A 17,365-nucleotide genomic window follows, 5' to 3' on the forward strand; every position below is an offset into this window, starting at 1 on the left:
TTGAAAAACCATCAAGGGAGGATAACCATTTTGCTATAGCTTTCCTACACCATAGTCGTTGAGAAAGGTGATGGCTGTATCAAATTATCACTCTTTTTATTCCATTGCAGCATTTATTTCCTCCTTTCTCATGATACTGACGTTATTTACTTTAGAAAAGAATAAAAGAAAGGAAGAAAGCTCTTGCTAATATTCTTTATGAATAATGCCTTTTCCATCAAATACATATTTGTCACTAGATTCCCATTTTCCAAGCAAGGGCATATAGGGCATTTAAGTGTTAAAGTATTGCCTATAAATACAAGGGATGAGGTAAGTTCTTTCTTGTGCAAAACCTAGTTTCGACAACTACAACCAGTTATAAAATTCCATTATCTCCGTTAGTAGCTAGCTAGCTCTCCAAGGGAAAAATGACTGAAGTCATAGCCAACTACAACATCAGCGTGAACGAATTCGCAGCCAACAGTAATCTTCTATTCTCTCAAAATTCGCACATCAGTTTTGTATTTTGAATGCATGTGCATATATTTCTTTCACAAATTCCTTTTTTCTTTGGTTCAATAACAACTGGTAAGTATTTTATTTTCCTGGAATTGAAATGAGTTTTTGTTTCTTGATGGAAATCAGTGGCTGTGGAGGGATTCCAATCAGCTGAAGTGGAAGCTATAATGAAGGCAGTTGGAGAAAACAAGACATGGAACGCAATTGAAGGACTCAGTGACACGGTGAATAATGATCATATTCCTTTAATGAAATTTTTCATTCTTTCTTGGGCGCGTAGTTTTTGACTTGTTTCTGCAATAGTTTTGCGGATTTGAATCAAATCAAAGGCGCCCTTCAACTTGTTCCCGGGTTTTATATGCGTACTAGCATTTGTAAATATATGGTTAACTTGTACGAGTCAGTCCTTAAAAGTTTTTATACCTTAGAATACCCCGAAATACAGCGTATACTTTATGTATTTTGAGATTTGTCTTAGCTAACTAAAAATTTGGTATACAGTTTATATAGGATGGTAGATCTTTTATTTGAAAAGAAAGAAAGGATTTAAATAATTTATCAACTTGCACAGAAACTCTTGGGAAAAGTAAAAGGAGTTGCTATTGAAAGTCTTGAGCACATTTTTGAATTGGTTTAAGCAATTAAAACTTTTTATTCATCTTGTCTACTTTCTTGAATTGCTTGATTAACCTTCTCCCCGAGTAATGTTATTTCTTACTAATTGGTCTGATCAACTTAGTTTTTGGCTACTTTTCTAATGGATTTGGATTAATTCTGGGAACTCAATTATTTGGGGTTTACAGAATGCCAACCTCCGAGGTTTATGTGGTACTACGACTGCACAAAATGTGGACAAGACAGTCCCTCCTGATGTTCAAGAGATGGCAGAATTTGCAGTGGCAGAGTACAACAGGATAGCTGGGACCAAGCTGGTTTTGATAAAAGTGCTTGCCTATGTCAAGCTGGTTGTAGTTTTTGGCACTTTCTACGGGCTTCACATGTTAACTCAGGATGACAAGGGCACATATAAAGATCAAGCACTAACCTTGAAATTGAACAATGGCATGAAGGTACTCCTGTGGTACAAACATAATTAACATTAATCAACAGCTGCTCATGAATTGAGAATGATCAACGTACTTTGCTAAGTACTTTAATTATCTGGTGTCTGTATGTGGTTTGAGTATTATGTGTGTATGTTCAAAAGGATGGATGTACCGCTGAGGCACATCTCCCTAGTACTGTACTGAATCTCGAAGGTGCGCTTGTACCAAGAATGCACCATTACATAAATAAAACCAGCTGTGTGTGTTTGAGTTCATATATTACACTTCGTTCGCCTATTCACTTCCCAACAGTCTAAGAGTAATTGAAAACTCTTGAAACCTGACTACATGTTTTGTGTGAGTATCTGTTTCCTGTACCATACCTTTATTCCTCAAAACCTTGCAGTATGTCAAAACGCCGACTTACACCAAGTCGAATTATGTTGTTGGTTCCTTTGAAATCACAAGCAACGCCCAAAATATGCTAACGTATTGAGACATTCACATGCTTCACCTTAACCCAAAAAAGTAAACTCCTTTGGTTTCTGTTGTTGTTGCCCCCTCAAATACACATCTCAGCTAGCCTTGCCTGTAAAGCCTCTAATCCTGCATACAATTATGTTTTTGGAAGAACAAAATCAACTCTACTCACTTAAAGATGAATGAAAAGCCAAAAGCAGAAAGCAGAAAGGAAAAACGTCTGGTATATAGAATTTCGACAAAATGTCAAAAGCTCAGCGTTGCTCATCTAAAATGAACCCGAAATGAGCAAAAGGGACAGTAACATTCCAAATTTATATTTAAATTAAAGAAAAAAAATGCAGCGAGCAGATTGGGAAGGAGAAAAGGTTGACTTATTGGGTTAGGAAATAACCCATTTTTTAGAAACTTACCATATAGAGGCGACCTTCAAAAGAGAAAACAGAATTTACAAAATCCCATGAGGGTGGTGGAGCAAATTTTCAAAATCTGTACCTGCAACATTACAACATCATAAAAGAAAAAAATTAGACAACAAAACTCGCAAATAATGTGGGGGAAAAAGAACCAGAAGGCTGAAGAGGCTTTGGAAGAAAGAAGAGAAGAAGCAAGAAGAGTTTTTTTTTTTTTTTTTGAAGAAAAGAACCGAAACAAGCACCTAATCCTCGGGATAGAACAGAAAGAAACAGTGGGCGAAATGTACAGCTGCTGAGCACAAAGTTACTTCGCCCACCTTCTCCAACACCACATTACCAATACAACCTCCAGAAAATAGCAGAACAAAAAAATTCAATAAAAGGGCAACCGTAAAAAAGAGCAAAGCGGAGTGTTAAAACGGTAATATCAACGGGGCTAGGAGCCCAACGACTACATTAGCCAATGACTGCTTCACCGGTTCAGGAGCAGCCACAAGGAGAAAATAGCCTGTGCAAAAATTGTACGACAAATACACAACCACATGAAAGTCAAATGGCAAGGAAGAAGGAGAAAGAGGAAGCAAAGAAAAGTCACGATCTCTCATCAGAGGAATTGTACGGTACAGTACAGAAATAGAGCTCCGATGGGAAGGTGAAGAAAGAAAAGCTCTCTGCCAAAGCCAGCCAACAACCGACTACCAAACAACTATTCCGCTGTTTTTTGACCCAAAAAAAAAAAAATTGGACAGCATGAGGAAGTTGTACAGTATAGTACAGAATAGAGCGCCGGTGGGAAGGTGATGAAGAAAGAAGCTTACTACCAAACAACCATTCCGCCGTTCTTTAACTGCAAAAAAAGAAGGGAAAAAAGAAAAACAGCAGCACCATCCAACCAATCGTATGCTGCCACGTGACGGACGACCACGCTGACGAGGCAACCGGGTTTTCGTGCTTAATCAGACAAGCTTATCGCCACCACGACTCTGTTTGTCGGTTCCATACAAGCACGCAGAACACACCGCATCTACGCTGTAACAATATCACAAAGCAGGCATTGAGCACCTGCAGGACTACAACTTTTCCACCCATCACAAAGCGACACATCAGCAAACCGCACACCCTTTGGCAACATTCCTAAGCACTTAATCTACTTTAGGTTAAATAAAAAATAGTGGTGGTATTGAACTCAAATCTTGTGGTGAAGAACTACATATACAAAAGTCAGAGGAGCACAGTTTCCTTCCCCCAGATAAGTTGCAAAACAAGACTAGAAATTCAACTAGTACCTTTCCTAACTAATTTGAAGACGGAAAATATGAGATCTTGCTTAGTGATCCTCCTCTTCTTCTCAGTTGTTTCGGTAAGTGATTTGCTCTCCCTTTGACCATATATGCTTCCGTACTTTCTCTTTAACAGAAAAACATGCATCTACTCAATAGTACTTGTTCCTCGATTCTGTAAGTGTGATCAGGTTTCTTGTGATTTGTTACCCTCAAGAATCTACCACTGCACTACTAAGATCTTCTTAATTGTACATGATCATCAGCTTGTGTGTATTAGCGAGGCAGCAAGACACGGACCAGAGAATTATGGAAATGAAACACAGGAGCTTCTTAAATGGGCTTCCCGGGTGAGTGATTGAGGTTCAAGAATTTTACTCTTTCTTTTTTCCCAAATCCCTATTGTTGGTTTTATTTTCAAGTGCTTCTTAGGGCATTTAGTTGGGTTGAGTTTTAACATGGATAAAAATTTTCTTCTATTGGAAAATTTTCATTCAAATATGTCTCCAGATCTTGGTTTTTTTTTTTTTTTTTTCTGGGCTTATGCCTCTTTGTGTTCATGGTTTAAATACACAAAGTAAGAACTTGCTAACCATTTGAACTATTGGACGCCACTACCATATTTATAAGAGCTAAAATATGGTGGAACACTCGCCTTCACTCGATTAACTTTTTGGAATCACTTTTTCTCCTCAAAATGACTTCTGTGTAAGAGCTTGTTTTACCTATATAATGGACTACGAGATAAGCTCCTGGATCTTCCACTTGTCTCATGTCATTAGTTTGGGCTATTTTCTCTTTATAGGTGTCATCACTGAATCTGTTCTGGGACTATAGCTACTTCTTAATCTGCTTCAGTCATTTTACGCAATAGGTCACATTTGTGATGCTGGGTTTGGCTTTCTTTACGTGGTGATGATTGTGACCTTGACCAAGGGATAGCTTTCCTTATAAACAATATTAGATGATTCCCAGTCAGAACATTCTAAAAAGTAGAATTTAAAGTTTATCCAGGAAAAAGGGTAATTTATTTTGCCGTGCTGTTAATCAAATTCAAGCATTTTTCAATCTTAGTCAATCTCAAATTGGAGATTACTTGGCCTTATGATTGGTAAATGCTTGATATTTCCTTACTTCAATAACTAACAATATCGATTCATGTTGTTGTTTGGGCTGATTGGTGTACGATACTTTTTCCGTGTCCTCGGATGATCATTATTCTGTGGATATTCATTTGACTTTACTATTTATGTTTAGAGTGGAAATCTGGGTCTTCGTGCACTTTGGCTCATTCTGCATTTTGCCGTCACCATATGGTACTTTCTGCTGGGAGTAGTGCAGTCTTTTGAGAGCTTTCTCATTGCTAGTGATATATTGACGAAATATGAAGCCCTTGATATCAGCAAGGTTCGTTATTTGGCAATGGTAATAGACAGTGAAGAAGCTCAAGAACTTTCAAAAGTTTTGGAGTTATTGCAGTGGGTTGCAGATATTGGTGTGAAAAGTGTCTGCCTTTATGATCCAGAAGGTAAAAGGGATATCCAGAAAGTGAAAATGCTTTAGAATTTACTCAACATTTCCTTTGGTAAGTTTCACCTGACAGGTGTGATAGCATTTTCCTGTTGCAGGTGTGTTGAAAAAGAACAAGGAACCTATCATGCAAAGATTCAGCAGTGCAAACTTGTCTGAGGTATCATGATCTTCATCCACAATTAGCTAGATCCTTTTCTACAAGTATTCATGACAGTATATGTCATATGTCAACCTTGTCAGTTCAATATTCCGTTGTGATGCATATTTTAATGAAGTAATCAATTTTACATATCTATTTTGTGTAAAAGACATTAGGGGCGGTTTGTATGCATGACTTAATATCTTATGTTTGGAATCTGCTGGTTCAGTGTGTTATTATGGTGAAAATGTAAATGAAGTTTTGATTTGCCGAGTTGTTGAGCCCAAGAGATGTGTCAAAGCCCTTTCTCCTGCTTATTGCCTGAGTGGTAATATTTTTTCAAGATACATGGTCTCTGTAGCCAGTCCAATTATTTGGATTGAAGAGTGAAATATTAACTTTGTAATGGTGGACTGAAGGATAATAAAGGTGTTAGGAAACATGAAAGGAAGCAACAGGATATGATTATTTAAATGGAATAGCTAAGTAACCCCTTTCCAAGTATGGCTTTAGTGGGGGAAAAAGTGTTGATATAGCCAATGTCATAGGTTTGATGCAAAGCTCTAGTTGAATTTTGATAAACTTGAAAGAAAGATGGTGCATAATAGACTTGGATTGTGATTTCTTGCAGGAGGCTGCTGTTAATGGTCGGCTTGTTACCCGCAGAAATCTGACTTTGGAGTTTGTTTCATTTGAGGATGGAAAAGAAGCAGTTGCCAAAGCAGCTAATTATCTCTTTGTAAAGCACTATGCAAATGGTACTAAGGAAAAGTCAGATTTTACAGAGCCTCAAATGGCTGAAGCTTTAGGAGCCATTGGTATCCTGTCTTGCCTCTTTTTGGCTTCCCAGATTTTCCGAACATTTAGCAGATATTTTTCTAGCATTGTCTGTGCAAGTTTATATTATTCTTGTTAGTATTGTCTTAACAGGTTCTGGAGGAGCTGATCCTGATCTGCTACTAATTTATGGACCCACAAGATGCCATCTTGGGTTTCCAGCATGGAGACTTCGGTACACTGAAATAGTGTAAGTAAATTAGTAAAGTGCTACGATGTTATTTTTATAGGAGTAAATTCCTCATTGCTGCTGTTTTTGTCAATTCTTAAGGTGCCAAGAACTTTTCTCGGATATGCTTCAGTGGATTACTTTGTAATAGTCCCACCACAGTTGCATCTGTTTCTGCTTGAAATTGTGTAAATAGACTATTGTGCTATTCTGGCCCGGTCACTGTGGTTTTAGTTCATTGCTTTGCCTGCTTTTTGAAATATCTTAGGCATTGGTATCATTGAAATTCGGATTTCAGGTAGAATCCCTATAATAATTGATCTATCCTGCTTCTTCCCCCTCCCGAGAGAGAGAGAGAGAGAGTGCGCGCTATTTTTTCCTGATACTGGCACAAAACGTTTTAATGCGACTTTTGTAAATCGCGTTTGTTTTGCTATAAATATTGACTATTTGAGTGTGTCAAATGCCAATTTCAGTTCTTGCATCAGAATGGTTCGCTTGAATTATTTCTTGTTTGCTGTATGTTGCAGACATATGGGGCCATTGAAGTCTATGAGTTATGGTTCCCTTGTTAAAGCCATTTTCAAGTACACTATGGTGCATCAAAATTATGGTAAGGTTCTTTCTCTTGATCTCCCAAATGACCTTCCATCATAACGCATGCAAAAAAATAAACAAAAACAAGAGTCCTAAGTAGGATAAAATAGAAGACTTTTAAATACAGAAGGAAGTAATTAATTCCGTTAATCTATTCTCAGAAACAACTGATGCTCTGGTCGCTGTGCCTTCATGTGGTCAAAAGTTTGAAACAAGTTTCCATCCCCCTCCTTTTGGGATCAAGGAAAACTATCATGTTATTCATCTCCATTTCCATCTTTTTACCTTATTTGGCGAGTTTAATCTAATGAAAAATGGTGAGTTGTTGCTCTTCATTGATAGGTGGAGGCTGTGGTTGGTTTTATCATGTCGAGCAATGTGCGGTCTAAGTTAATAATTTCTGTATTCCAATAAACGACTTTGGGATCTGCACTTCTTGGTGTCTTAAACCTCATTTTTTATTAGCTTTCTTTTTTCTTTTTATGTCAAAACTTGAAAGAATGCTTTTTTATTGGTTTGTGGGCATATTTTGAATAATAAACATGGGAAACGCAAGTGAGCCTCGGTATAACCTGAATTTATTGTTTGGTCCGAGTAAGAGGGGAAGAGAGAAAAGGGAGGGTTTGGGAGTAGAATTCGAGATATCTTATGATTAGGTGGCGTCTCGGGAACACGATATAACCTGAATTTCATTGTGCTTGATTTCAATTCTTCCCAGGTTCATAAGCAATTTCATCCGCAGTGACGTCATCTTGTGGGACGAGCAGAGTTCGGAAGATGGACCTGACAGACGCTGCTAGTATGGTTTGCATTTTATTGAGAATGTTCTTCTTTGATTGTAGGACCAAAGTTAAAAGGTATCTATTGGCTTGTATGCCCAATTGATTGACCTTTTCGTAAACTCATCCCGTTGTAAACTCATCACGTGATGGAAAATGTTTGTACTCCATTTGCTCTTTTTTTCCTCTTAGGAGTAGGGGGTTGGGAGATGTCTTGGTCCTATGGGGTTGGGACATATATAGTTGGTGGCATTAGTTGAAAGGAATAATAAGAGGAAAAAAAGGCTTCAATTGTTTATCATGCTTCTTATCTACCATCGCAATTTCTATGTGCCTGGGAAAGAACAATTGACTCTAAATGTAAGAGATGTACTTGACAGCTGCAGCATCACGAACGTAAAACCACAAATTTCTTCTGCCCGCCACCACGCACAGTGCTGAATTTGCTTAGTGCAAGAAATTAAGAGGGAATTGAATGCAAGAAACCACGTCACTTTTGACTTATGACTTAATTCTAGTACAAACACGGCAGAGCAACTTGAAGAGAAGCACCGGCCGTACCAATAAGCAAAGATGTTTCATTTTACACCTTCGCCAGGTTCTATTCTTACGCATAACACGTCCAGGTTAAATGATTCACTAAGGTTCTACTGGTATCACAACAACAGAGACTCATTCCACGACTTCCAATTACATAAGCGATACAATATGCAAAGTGTGTTGTAAAAAAGCAAGGAATTTCAATAAATTTTGCTGGGGAGAGTTTGCAATTTAATGTCTCAGTCAACAAGATGTTCCAAGAAGGTTGCAAAACAAGCATTGCCTGGCACCTGCTAAATGGCACATGTCCAATGCCATGCCGTGCTGCCACTTTGCTTGTGCAACATCAAGCCCCGCTATGCTCTGCCATTTTTACTAGCGCAAGTCACTGTTTGGAAAACATGCTATAGCTTCACGTATCACGTCTACGTTTTAGTATTCTGTTTCTAAAACCCCATCAATTAGACCAAACTCCATAGCCTGCAATTAAGATAGCCATGAAGAAATGCTACTTTTGCTAACAAATGTGGCAGCTACAGTAAAAAAAGCCGATGTTCTCAAACTAATTCCACTTAATGGACAAAGTCTTTTAATAATTTGTGTAATATAAACTAAAAGGAGAGGACAAAGCTAGCAGCATTACCTCAGAGACAGATAAGAAACGATCCCTTTCAGTGTACTGTTGCACTTTCTCAAGAGGTTGGCCAGTAAAACTAGCGTACATTCTGTCAATATTCTGCATTACATAACAATTTAAGGAGTGAAGAACTATAAGTTGACAGGTAGTAGAAGTACTAAAAGAAATTATAACAAGTCTGGGATCACAGATAAATATCATACTAACAGAAACCCAGCCTAAGCAATCAAAGTTTCATTGACATCAGAGGAGAGATGTTCTATACAAAGAAACAACAAATTGGTTGTTGGTTTCTGTTTTAACAACATGTTGGTATACCAAATTCCAGCAAAGAAGCCGGAAGAGCCAATCATAAACTGAAATAATTAGTGGAGAACATCAAAGTAAAGAAGCTGATTAGGAAAGAAAACTGACATGACGAGATTGAACTGCTTCATTCACTTGGCGCCTTACATCCTCCACATGTCCCTGCAAGAAGAAATAAAACCATTTGTGACGGACAGTTAATCAATCTTGCCAAGCATAAAAAATGGTTTCTTTATGTCAAAAGAAGCTAGCAAAACGGTGGTTTCTTTGTGTCGAAATAAAGATCTGCCAAAGATAAAATAACCTATTTATCATCATTCTGTACCATCCTGTCCTTTCCTTCTAGGAAATGAAGTTGAATAAGGGAAACCCAAGAGTAACAGAAAGTTGGTGCACACACCATTGCACTTTATAAGCTATTATTAAATTTGTTCCTCATTCTCTCTCTTTTTTAAGGTCCATCAATGATGACATTTACTCCAAAAGCAGAAAAAATTGAAATAAAGAATGGCATTGTACCCCGCATCCACTTTGCGGTTGATGTATCATAATACGTGCATTTGGCATCGCATACCGCATGCCCTTTTCTCCACCAGCAAGCAGCAGCGCACCTTGGCTTGCAGCAACTCCAAAACATACTGTACCGACCTTAGGCTTTATCAGAGACAAAACAATTGCCAAAAGAGAAGCTACGCTTGTAAAAGCAATGAGTGAAGACATTAAACCAACTGCAAATCTTCTAATTACAAACTCTTAAAAAAACATCGAAAATTCAAGCATAATATGAGCTTTACAGAGGAGAAAAGGCATGCAATATCAATCCAAGTATAAAATCACTGACAGAACTTTGAAAGAGTAGTTATGCCTACCCAGGACATGCAATCGTAGATTGCCAAGACAGAGTAGGTGCTCCCTCCTGGGCAGTTCAGATACATCTGACATGCAGAAAATGCAATACTGGTTATCAATTATTCATGTCACTCTACTAAAATTTTAACTTTATGGTTGATAGGTAATATAACATCACCAAAATATCAGTATCTTCATCAATAGTGGCCAGAGTCACGAGCTGTGATATAACTTGTTGAGCCACCTGAGAAGTAACTGGCTGACCAATAAAGATAATGCGATTCCTAAATAGGACAGTACAGAGATCCAGCGGTCCCCCTGGTGTCATTACAGCCGGCATAATGGGAGGGTTCCCTTTTTTGGCTTCTATAGGACCATAACTGTAGGCGATGAAATATCATAAGAACATAGTGTCTCAAAATCAAGGAAACCATTCTCCATGTAAAAGATGAGCATGAAAAATCTAAAAGAAACTTTGGATACTGTCCATGTCAAATCTGCACCACAAACAACCAATCACAGAGAATTAAATTGTCTTTAGTGATTAAGTGATAGTAAAGATACTAATGTTAGGCACTTTTAGAACAAATATTTCAACGACAAGGTGTACTCTGGTCCACTACAACGAGTTTTGAGAGGAAGCCCTGAAGCAAAATTCAACAATATCTACAAAGGAACATTTCATTATTGCCACCACAATTATTTTCTAGACACCACTTCATCGCAGATGGAGTTCCTTTTTTCACCCTAGCTAGTAGCTAGGCAAAAATAGCCTAGACATATATTTCATGTGGGCATGTTCAAACTTAATGTACTATTTGCATAATAACAGCATAATGCTGGATATTTGAGATGGAGACAGCCACCTTATTGGATCAGTACAACAGTCTTGTATCTACTTTGATTTCTCAATAGTTGAAAGCCCATGAAATGTGGATGCTTTATGCCCCAACCTCAGAAAAAAGAATGCCATAACTTTTTCTTCCTCAGACAATAAGCATAAGATAGCTGAAATTTTTTAACTTAAAAAAAAAACCCCTAAAAAAATGATGGTATTAATTAGATAGGAGCAAAATCGTCCTTATGTTACACCTTTAATAGTCAACAATACTAAATTGTGCATGAACATTCGTTCCTTAAAGAACAATCCAATCCCTTCATGACATTCATAACAGTGAGTTCATTTTGTCCCAAACACGCAGAAAATGAATGAAACTTAACTGCTCATAAACACGTGCAACATTTGAAAAAAAAAAGAAAACTGCAAATGAGTCCTATATCCATAAAGACGCATTACACACATGGAAATGAGCATACATTTAGAGTAGGGACTAATATTTGTAAGCTTAATACAATACAAGGAGACGATAGACAACCTGGAATTCGAGCCAGCACAAGGATCATTCTGCTCATGCTTTAACAAGAACCCGTTTGTTTTACTAGATAATCCTGCTAATTTACCAATAACGTTGTTAAGAAACTGATTGGAACAATAATTAACAAATGTTCCTAAAACCAAATAAGGACCTGATTGTACGGGGAAAGAAGACAAGAAAAGAAAATGAAAAGATAGTACACTTCTTTCCCCAATGGGTATTAAAAATAATAAATAATTTAGGTTTATTATCAGTTCAAAAATATCAAACACTTACCAATTGCAGATAAATCAGCACGGGGATTGGGCAGAGCAGATGGTAAAGATCGCTTCTGATTCCTAAGAGAAAACAATCTATAAACAGAATTGAAATTATCAAAGTAACAACAAATAAGTGCAGCTTTGAGTATCAGTGTGTGTGTCTCTGTATTGTGAATTTGAGGATACCCATCAAGGGATGACGCAGCTAAATACGGCGTCGTTCTCGGTGGATAAGAGACTCTGGGTGAACAAAACGGAGCTGCAATTGTTGAAGCCACCATTTTTCTGATTATGCTCTCGCAGTCTCTGTCTATGCAGGAACGAGAAGCAGCAGAGGAGACGGGGCTGCGTACCACGGCAGCCTCGACAAGGTTTGAAAGGGGATAAGAAGTAATCAAACTAAGAACTGGGCATCTTCGCAAATAAACGAAAGGTAAAGGACTCATGACGATAATTAGTGTCAACCATCGCCAATAAAACATATTAAAATCTGTTAATCGAATGAAACCATGTAATTAGTTGGTGAGTATTTGAAATTTTATTAGGCTTATAAATTGGAGTGTATGTTTAATATGGTTTTTTTTTCCTAAAGAAAAGAGGTTATTGGTAGTTTTTGAAAATTTTATTTTAGTTATAAAGGTGAGAGAAACTACTTAAATGTGAGGGTCAAGAAAAGATGAGATGGTTGTAAAATAAGATTAGCAAGTAATTGAACATGATAAGAAGACTTAGATATGTATAGCGGTAAGAGTCATATAACTTTTTAAAAAACTTAGGATTCGTTTGGATTAGCTGTTTTTGGGATTGTTTTTCAAAAACAATACTGTAGCATTTCGTTTTTCAAATACAAGTCCGTTTGGATTAGTTGTTTTTGGGATTGTTTTTCAAAAACTATATGAAAAACTTTTACTGTAGATGTTTTATGGATTATTTTTAGATGTATTTTTAAAACATGTTTTCGATTATTTTTATAATTTATAATTTTTATAATAATATACATTTATACATTTATAATACATTTATAAATATTTATAAATAAATATATTTATATATTTATATACAAATATATAAATGTATTATGTTATATATAATACATAATTAAATATATTTATAAATGTATAAAAGTATATTATTATAAATGTATAAATTATAAATGAATATTATATAAATGTATAAATGTATAAATGCTTAAATTATAAATAATAAAATATAAATTTTTATATTTTTATACATTTATGCATTTATATTACATTTATAAATATTTATAAATAAATATATTTGTATATTATAATTTATAATTTATAATTTTTATATTTATATACATTTATGTATTTATATACATTTATAACTATTTATAAATAAATATATAAATGTATTATAAATGTATTATATTATATATAATACATAATATGAATATATTTATAAATGTATAAATGTATATTATTATAAATGTGTATAAATTATAAATGAATATTATATAAATGTATAAATTAATATATTATAAATATACATTAATATTATGTATAAATATACTGAGTGTGTATACACTATTATAGTTGAATGCATGACACATATGTAAAATTTGGATTTTAAATTCAAATTTAAATTATGTGTCATGTAATTGTAAAAATGTATACACTTTCAATGTATAGAAAATTAATCAATTAAGAAAACTACAGAAGCCAATATTTTCTCTAAAAGCCACATTTATTGAAAAAAAGAAACCACATATAAAATCCTATCAAAGTATCGTGCCTATTGCCTTCTTCTTCTTCTTTTTTTTTTGTCATTCGTCGCTATTTTATCTATATCTTATTCTATCCTAATCTATTGGGAGGCTCAACTGGACTTATGGGGAGACAGGTGGAGACTAAATTATCATCGGACTAAACGAATGCACTACATATCCGTCTGAATTTTTTAGAAGAGCCACTTATTATGTGTGGCAATCAGTGGAAGGCAAGATTTGAAATCTTGCCTCCCACCCCACCAAGGCCACCGGCCCATTGTTGTTGGAGAATTGAATCTCAGACGGCTTCTTGACCGGCATCATCCTTCCAATTTGTACTGCGATAATACCAAGCATAGAGTGCAATCTGAACGAGTCCAGAAAGTGCTCCAATACCATTGGGAATCGTAACGTTGTAATCAAATTTGAGTGAAGCATAACATAACCCAAACAATACCATTGAGCAAATTAGCAAGCGATATGTACTTCACACTCTTTTTTCTTGATCACATTTTTCATAATTGTCAACGAAGCATGCAAATTACACCAACGAAGATAGACCTTTGCTTCTCGGCGTGCTAGACGGCAAGAGTAATGCCAATTACGATGGCAGTTGCAATTGTTTCAGTCATGAGCAAATAAATGATCGTTTGCCTTTCCCACAAATCAATCGGAGTGAACAAAGAATAATGTGAGAGGTAGATGGCCTCTTTAACAAGTCCAATACCATTGATGGTCGAAACTAAGACGGTTTGAGATTTTACAAATGAAATACCATAAAATATCCACATTTGCACAATTCAATAGCGTCACAATATAAGGGTTTGATCTGAATTCCGCAACTGATTTTGCTTTACATATTTTTACGAATGTTGGGACGGTCGAGAGAGAGGTCGAAAGATATAAACATTTCCAATTATCCCAATAACAGTCCTTATCGAATCGATGTTCACCATCTTTGATGTACCTTTCAAGTGTGCAAATGTGATGTTTTCAACTGGAATTTGATAAAAATCTGACCCTAAAAGAGATATAGAGCAATTGAAGCTACGATAATTTAACCTTTGAAGATATGTGCAATTGCTATTTATAAAGATGTAAGGTTTTCCAATTCTCTATAAAAAAAAATGATACTACTAAAGGAAACTCCAATTCCAAACCATGATTCAGATTTCAGACTAACAACAACATAAAAAGTAAAGGCAAAAATAAAAAAGCAAGCGCAAAAGAGCACAAGTGACTTTCAAATTACTAGAGTACCATTCATAAATCGCCTCTTTCAAATTACTAAGAGTTATACAACATGAACCCCATTCTTTGGACTGATTGCTTGTCCGCTCGAAACCAAATTTAAAAAAAAAAAATTTTTAAAAAAAAAGGAATAAGGAAAAAAGCACTTACCGCTGTGCTATCAACGTAAGCTCGATTTAAGTTTATCATTAACTTCTCAAATTAGTAGCAACTGAGAATCTCTAACAATTACTCAGCACAGAAGGATGCAACTCACAGATGTAGTTAGTAGAGTAGTTATCTAAACAACAGCACCACATAGATTTTTGCTAATTTCCCCAGTTCTGAGTTAGATTCCTGCAGACGATGAAATTTGCTAGTTGGCCGTCGCTTCAAATAAAAGCAAATACAAAATGGAACAAAAACAAGCATTGTGGATTTGCACAACAGGTAGATTTCATTTCGGGAGAGTACTGGGATTAGCACTCCAAACATGTAGAATTTACAAAACTGGCTAAAATTAATAAACAGGAGTCGATGCAACCCACACAAGATTATTCTCTGGGAGAAAATGGCAAATAGGAGAGCCTCCGGGCACAGTTTTCAGGACACGAAATGCTAAATGATTAGGGTCCCAATCCGAGGTATCCATATGACAAACAGCTGCAGCATCCACTCTTCCTCCATTCTCGCCCACAAGCGAAACCTTGAGAAGCTTGTTATCCTTTTTAGTATGGCAGTAGAAGACTGCGTAAGGGTAAGACAGAACATGACATGCTACCATTCTGGCAGGCGAGATCACTCGGGGTTCATCCTGGATTGTATAGTTCTGCAATATGCTAGAGGTTTGTTCTGTTAGGTGATTCGTAGTTACAACTTTCAGTGGGGCTTTTGATCCCAGGATCTCACGTGCAGAGTCAAGCATGGATTCCAGGGACGTTGCGCAAAACTTGGCGTCCTTTGTCGCTGGTTTGAATTCGCAGTGGCTCAGTGTATCTATCATCGCTTTGGCTTGGCGGGAGTCTTGGGAAAAGGAAAAGAGATGGAGAAGATACGGCAGTTGGGACGATGAAAACGGAATGGAATCAGCTTCTTCTCTAGACAGTAGAGGGGGTCTGGCAGAAGGCTCTACGACGGGGAAATAGATTGGAATCCTGTTCCCAAGTTTGATCTGTTTGTCGGTGAAGAAAACCTTTACTGCAAGCTCGTACATATGATCTTTATCCGACGACACAGATGGACTCATTTGATCAAGCTTTTCCGGCACTCCATTTGCTACATGCTTGCGGCCGAGATTGTCGCTGTCTGGTGCGTAGATCGGAGCATTAAGGTTGTGCCTGGTTGTTTGTAGCATCTCGCGCGTCTCTTTATGATCATGAACATTTAAGGGTTCTTCAGCAATTTTCCTGGCTCTACTGCCACAAACACACTGCAATCGAATTCAAATTGATCAAAGTCATGCACACGCTTCAGATTCTGTAGCAGTATGAGATTCATAGCATAGCAGGAATTAGAACGAGCTGTATTGGTGGCAAGAAGCACTTCTCAACCATCAAATACTTGCAAAGCAATAAAGTAGTAGTAGTAGTAGTGTTTTGCATGGCAGAAACTGAAAGATTACCTCCAAGACAACTAACGTGTGAAAGAAGAAAATGCAAGAATGGAGTCCAGCAGCCATGTCTGCTTTTCTGTTAAAACTTCCTTTGCTTTCTCTGTTGTACTCGTGGAAATGAAATTAATGAAAAGGAAGCGGTACTGCACTGCTAAGTTTTTTCTCACTTTTGACCATTACTTATAAATAAGAAAAATCTTGAAGTTCGTTTAATACTAGTACATCTTCTGCATGCTGACCAATTAAGCCAAATTGTAAGCTTTAAATTAGTGGGGAAATGGCATGAGCCACATGGCTACTACTAGCTCAAGGCAAACAAGTCGCTGACTGACTCATCGGAAGCTTATTTTGCAATTCTTTCACTCCACTGACCTACCACTTATAAGCCCCAAATCCGGGAGGAAATGTAGTAGAAAGACGTTAACTAATTTTGACACTTGAGAGTGAAATGAGAAATTTTTTTTTCCCAGGTAAGTCGGGAGAAACTTATCGGCCAATCGAATAAAAGTTCACCTATAAAATAAAGAGTGACTTAAAAGACATTCTATATCTAAATAATAGATACAAGCACGGCCCCCGCGTAAATGGTCCAGCGGTAGCCTCCTCCCACAGGGACCGAGAGGTCCCGAGTTCGAGTCTCAACTCCGCTGGATTCCTCCGCGCACTTAACGTGCTAGGGTTGGGTTGGGACGCCGGGCTCGGGCCGCAGGGGATTAGTCGGACCCCGTAAGAATTGATCCGGACACCCATGTGTCGAAAAAAAAAAAAAAAGATACAAGCACGGGATGATCTATCTTATCTTTTCTTTTAGTTTAAGTGCATCGAATGAGTTGAGTTGTATGTTGGATATTGTAAATAAATCTATCTCCGCAATTGTGTCCCTTTCTATGAGCAGGAAACCTGTCTTACCGCTAGCGGATCAGAATTAAATGTTTTCCTTGTTGGTTTTCTTGAATTAAGGTCTCTTTCGGGGCAAAAGACCAGGGGAACTCTCGTAATAGCAACCCGTAGCTCAGCTCATTCATGATTCAGCCAATGCAATTGTTGAA

At 36.9% G+C, this 17,365-nt stretch overlaps 4 protein-coding genes and 1 long non-coding RNA gene across 6 annotated transcripts; 2 read left to right on the forward strand and 3 right to left on the reverse strand.

The window, feature by feature from the left end:
- Positions 1-304: 304 nt before the first annotated feature.
- LOC140036698 (uncharacterized) lies at positions 305-1,822 on the forward strand. The gene is made up of 3 exons (XM_072079142.1): positions 305-465; positions 628-725; positions 1,305-1,822. Exons 1-3 carry the CDS (start codon positions 411-413, stop codon positions 1,596-1,598), a joined length of 447 nt encoding a protein of 148 aa, XP_071935243.1. The 5' UTR covers positions 305-410; the 3' UTR covers positions 1,599-1,822.
- A 232-nt stretch (positions 1,823-2,054) lies between these two features.
- On the reverse strand, positions 2,055-2,923 carry LOC140004589 (uncharacterized). The gene is made up of 3 exons (XR_011840247.1): positions 2,686-2,923; positions 2,441-2,522; positions 2,055-2,153 (listed from the first exon to the last, which is right to left on the reverse strand). It is a non-coding gene; the product is annotated as an uncharacterized lncRNA (long non-coding RNA).
- Positions 2,924-3,060: 137 nt separating this feature from the next.
- Positions 3,061-8,106, forward strand: LOC140036699 (uncharacterized). 2 transcript variants are annotated; one of them, XM_072079143.1, is made up of 9 exons: positions 3,224-3,803; positions 3,990-4,073; positions 4,981-5,251; positions 5,352-5,413; positions 6,027-6,213; positions 6,326-6,422; positions 6,932-7,014; positions 7,160-7,315; positions 7,717-7,947. In XM_072079143.1, exons 1-9 carry the CDS (start codon positions 3,759-3,761, stop codon positions 7,722-7,724), a joined length of 993 nt encoding a protein of 330 aa, XP_071935244.1. In that variant the 5' UTR covers positions 3,224-3,758; the 3' UTR covers positions 7,725-7,947. The 2 variants fall into 2 exon arrangements, with proteins under 2 accessions (XP_071935245.1, XP_071935244.1); XM_072079144.1 differs by lacking the exon at positions 7,160-7,315 and having other exon boundaries at positions 3,061-3,803; positions 7,717-8,106.
- A 147-nt stretch (positions 8,107-8,253) lies between these two features.
- LOC140036120 (ATP-dependent Clp protease proteolytic subunit 6, chloroplastic-like) lies at positions 8,254-12,191 on the reverse strand. Its single transcript, XM_072077402.1, has 9 exons — positions 11,932-12,191; positions 11,762-11,838; positions 11,486-11,558; positions 10,288-10,489; positions 10,130-10,195; positions 9,780-9,914; positions 9,369-9,422; positions 8,961-9,053; positions 8,254-8,680 (listed from the first exon to the last, which is right to left on the reverse strand). The coding sequence occupies exons 1-9, from the start codon at positions 12,189-12,191 to the stop codon at positions 8,561-8,563; spliced, it is 1,080 nt and encodes a 359-aa protein (XP_071933503.1). The 3' UTR covers positions 8,254-8,560.
- Positions 12,192-15,142: 2,951 nt separating this feature from the next.
- Positions 15,143-16,542, reverse strand: LOC140036700 (BURP domain-containing protein BNM2A-like). Its single transcript, XM_072079145.1, has 2 exons — positions 16,326-16,542; positions 15,143-16,133 (listed from the first exon to the last, which is right to left on the reverse strand). The coding sequence occupies exons 1-2, from the start codon at positions 16,380-16,382 to the stop codon at positions 15,225-15,227; spliced, it is 966 nt and encodes a 321-aa protein (XP_071935246.1). The 5' UTR covers positions 16,383-16,542; the 3' UTR covers positions 15,143-15,224.
- Between the last annotated feature and the right edge of the window lie 823 nt (positions 16,543-17,365).

This window comes from Coffea arabica, chromosome 2e (assembly GCF_036785885.1).
Source record: "Coffea arabica cultivar ET-39 chromosome 2e, Coffea Arabica ET-39 HiFi, whole genome shotgun sequence".
NCBI lineage: Eukaryota > Viridiplantae > Streptophyta > Magnoliopsida > Gentianales > Rubiaceae > Coffea > Coffea arabica.

Bases quoted from the DNA above. Each gene is read 5' to 3' on its own strand.
- LOC140036698 (XM_072079142.1), top strand. From the start codon at position 411: ATGACTGAAGTCATAGCCAACTACAACATCAGCGTGAACGAATTCGCA. The intron at 466-627 runs GTAATCTTCTAT...GATGGAAATCAG, and splicing joins GAACGAATTCGCAGCCAACA to TGGCTGTGGAGGGATTCCAA. The intron at 726-1,304 runs GTGAATAATGAT...TGGGGTTTACAG, and splicing joins TTGAAGGACTCAGTGACACG to AATGCCAACCTCCGAGGTTT.
- LOC140036699 (XM_072079143.1), top strand. From the start codon at position 3,759: ATGAGATCTTGCTTAGTGATCCTCCTCTTCTTCTCAGTTGTTTCG. The intron at 3,804-3,989 runs GTAAGTGATTTG...CATGATCATCAG, and splicing joins TCTTCTTCTCAGTTGTTTCG to CTTGTGTGTATTAGCGAGGC. The intron at 6,423-6,931 runs GTAAGTAAATTA...TGTATGTTGCAG, and splicing joins CTTCGGTACACTGAAATAGT to ACATATGGGGCCATTGAAGT.
- LOC140036120 (XM_072077402.1), bottom strand. From the start codon at position 12,191: ATGAGTCCTTTACCTTTCGTTTATTTGCGAAGATGCCCAGTTCTTAGT. The intron at 10,196-10,287 runs GTGATGTTATAT...TCTGCATGTCAG, and splicing joins ATGAAGATACTGATATTTTG to ATGTATCTGAACTGCCCAGG. The intron at 8,681-8,960 runs GTAATGCTGCTA...TAAAAATGGCAG, and splicing joins GTTTCTTATCTGTCTCTGAG to AGCATAGCGGGGCTTGATGT.
- LOC140036700 (XM_072079145.1), bottom strand. From the start codon at position 16,382: ATGGCTGCTGGACTCCATTCTTGCATTTTCTTCTTTCACACGTTAGTT. The intron at 16,134-16,325 runs GTAATCTTTCAG...ATTCGATTGCAG, and splicing joins ACACGTTAGTTGTCTTGGAG to TGTGTTTGTGGCAGTAGAGC.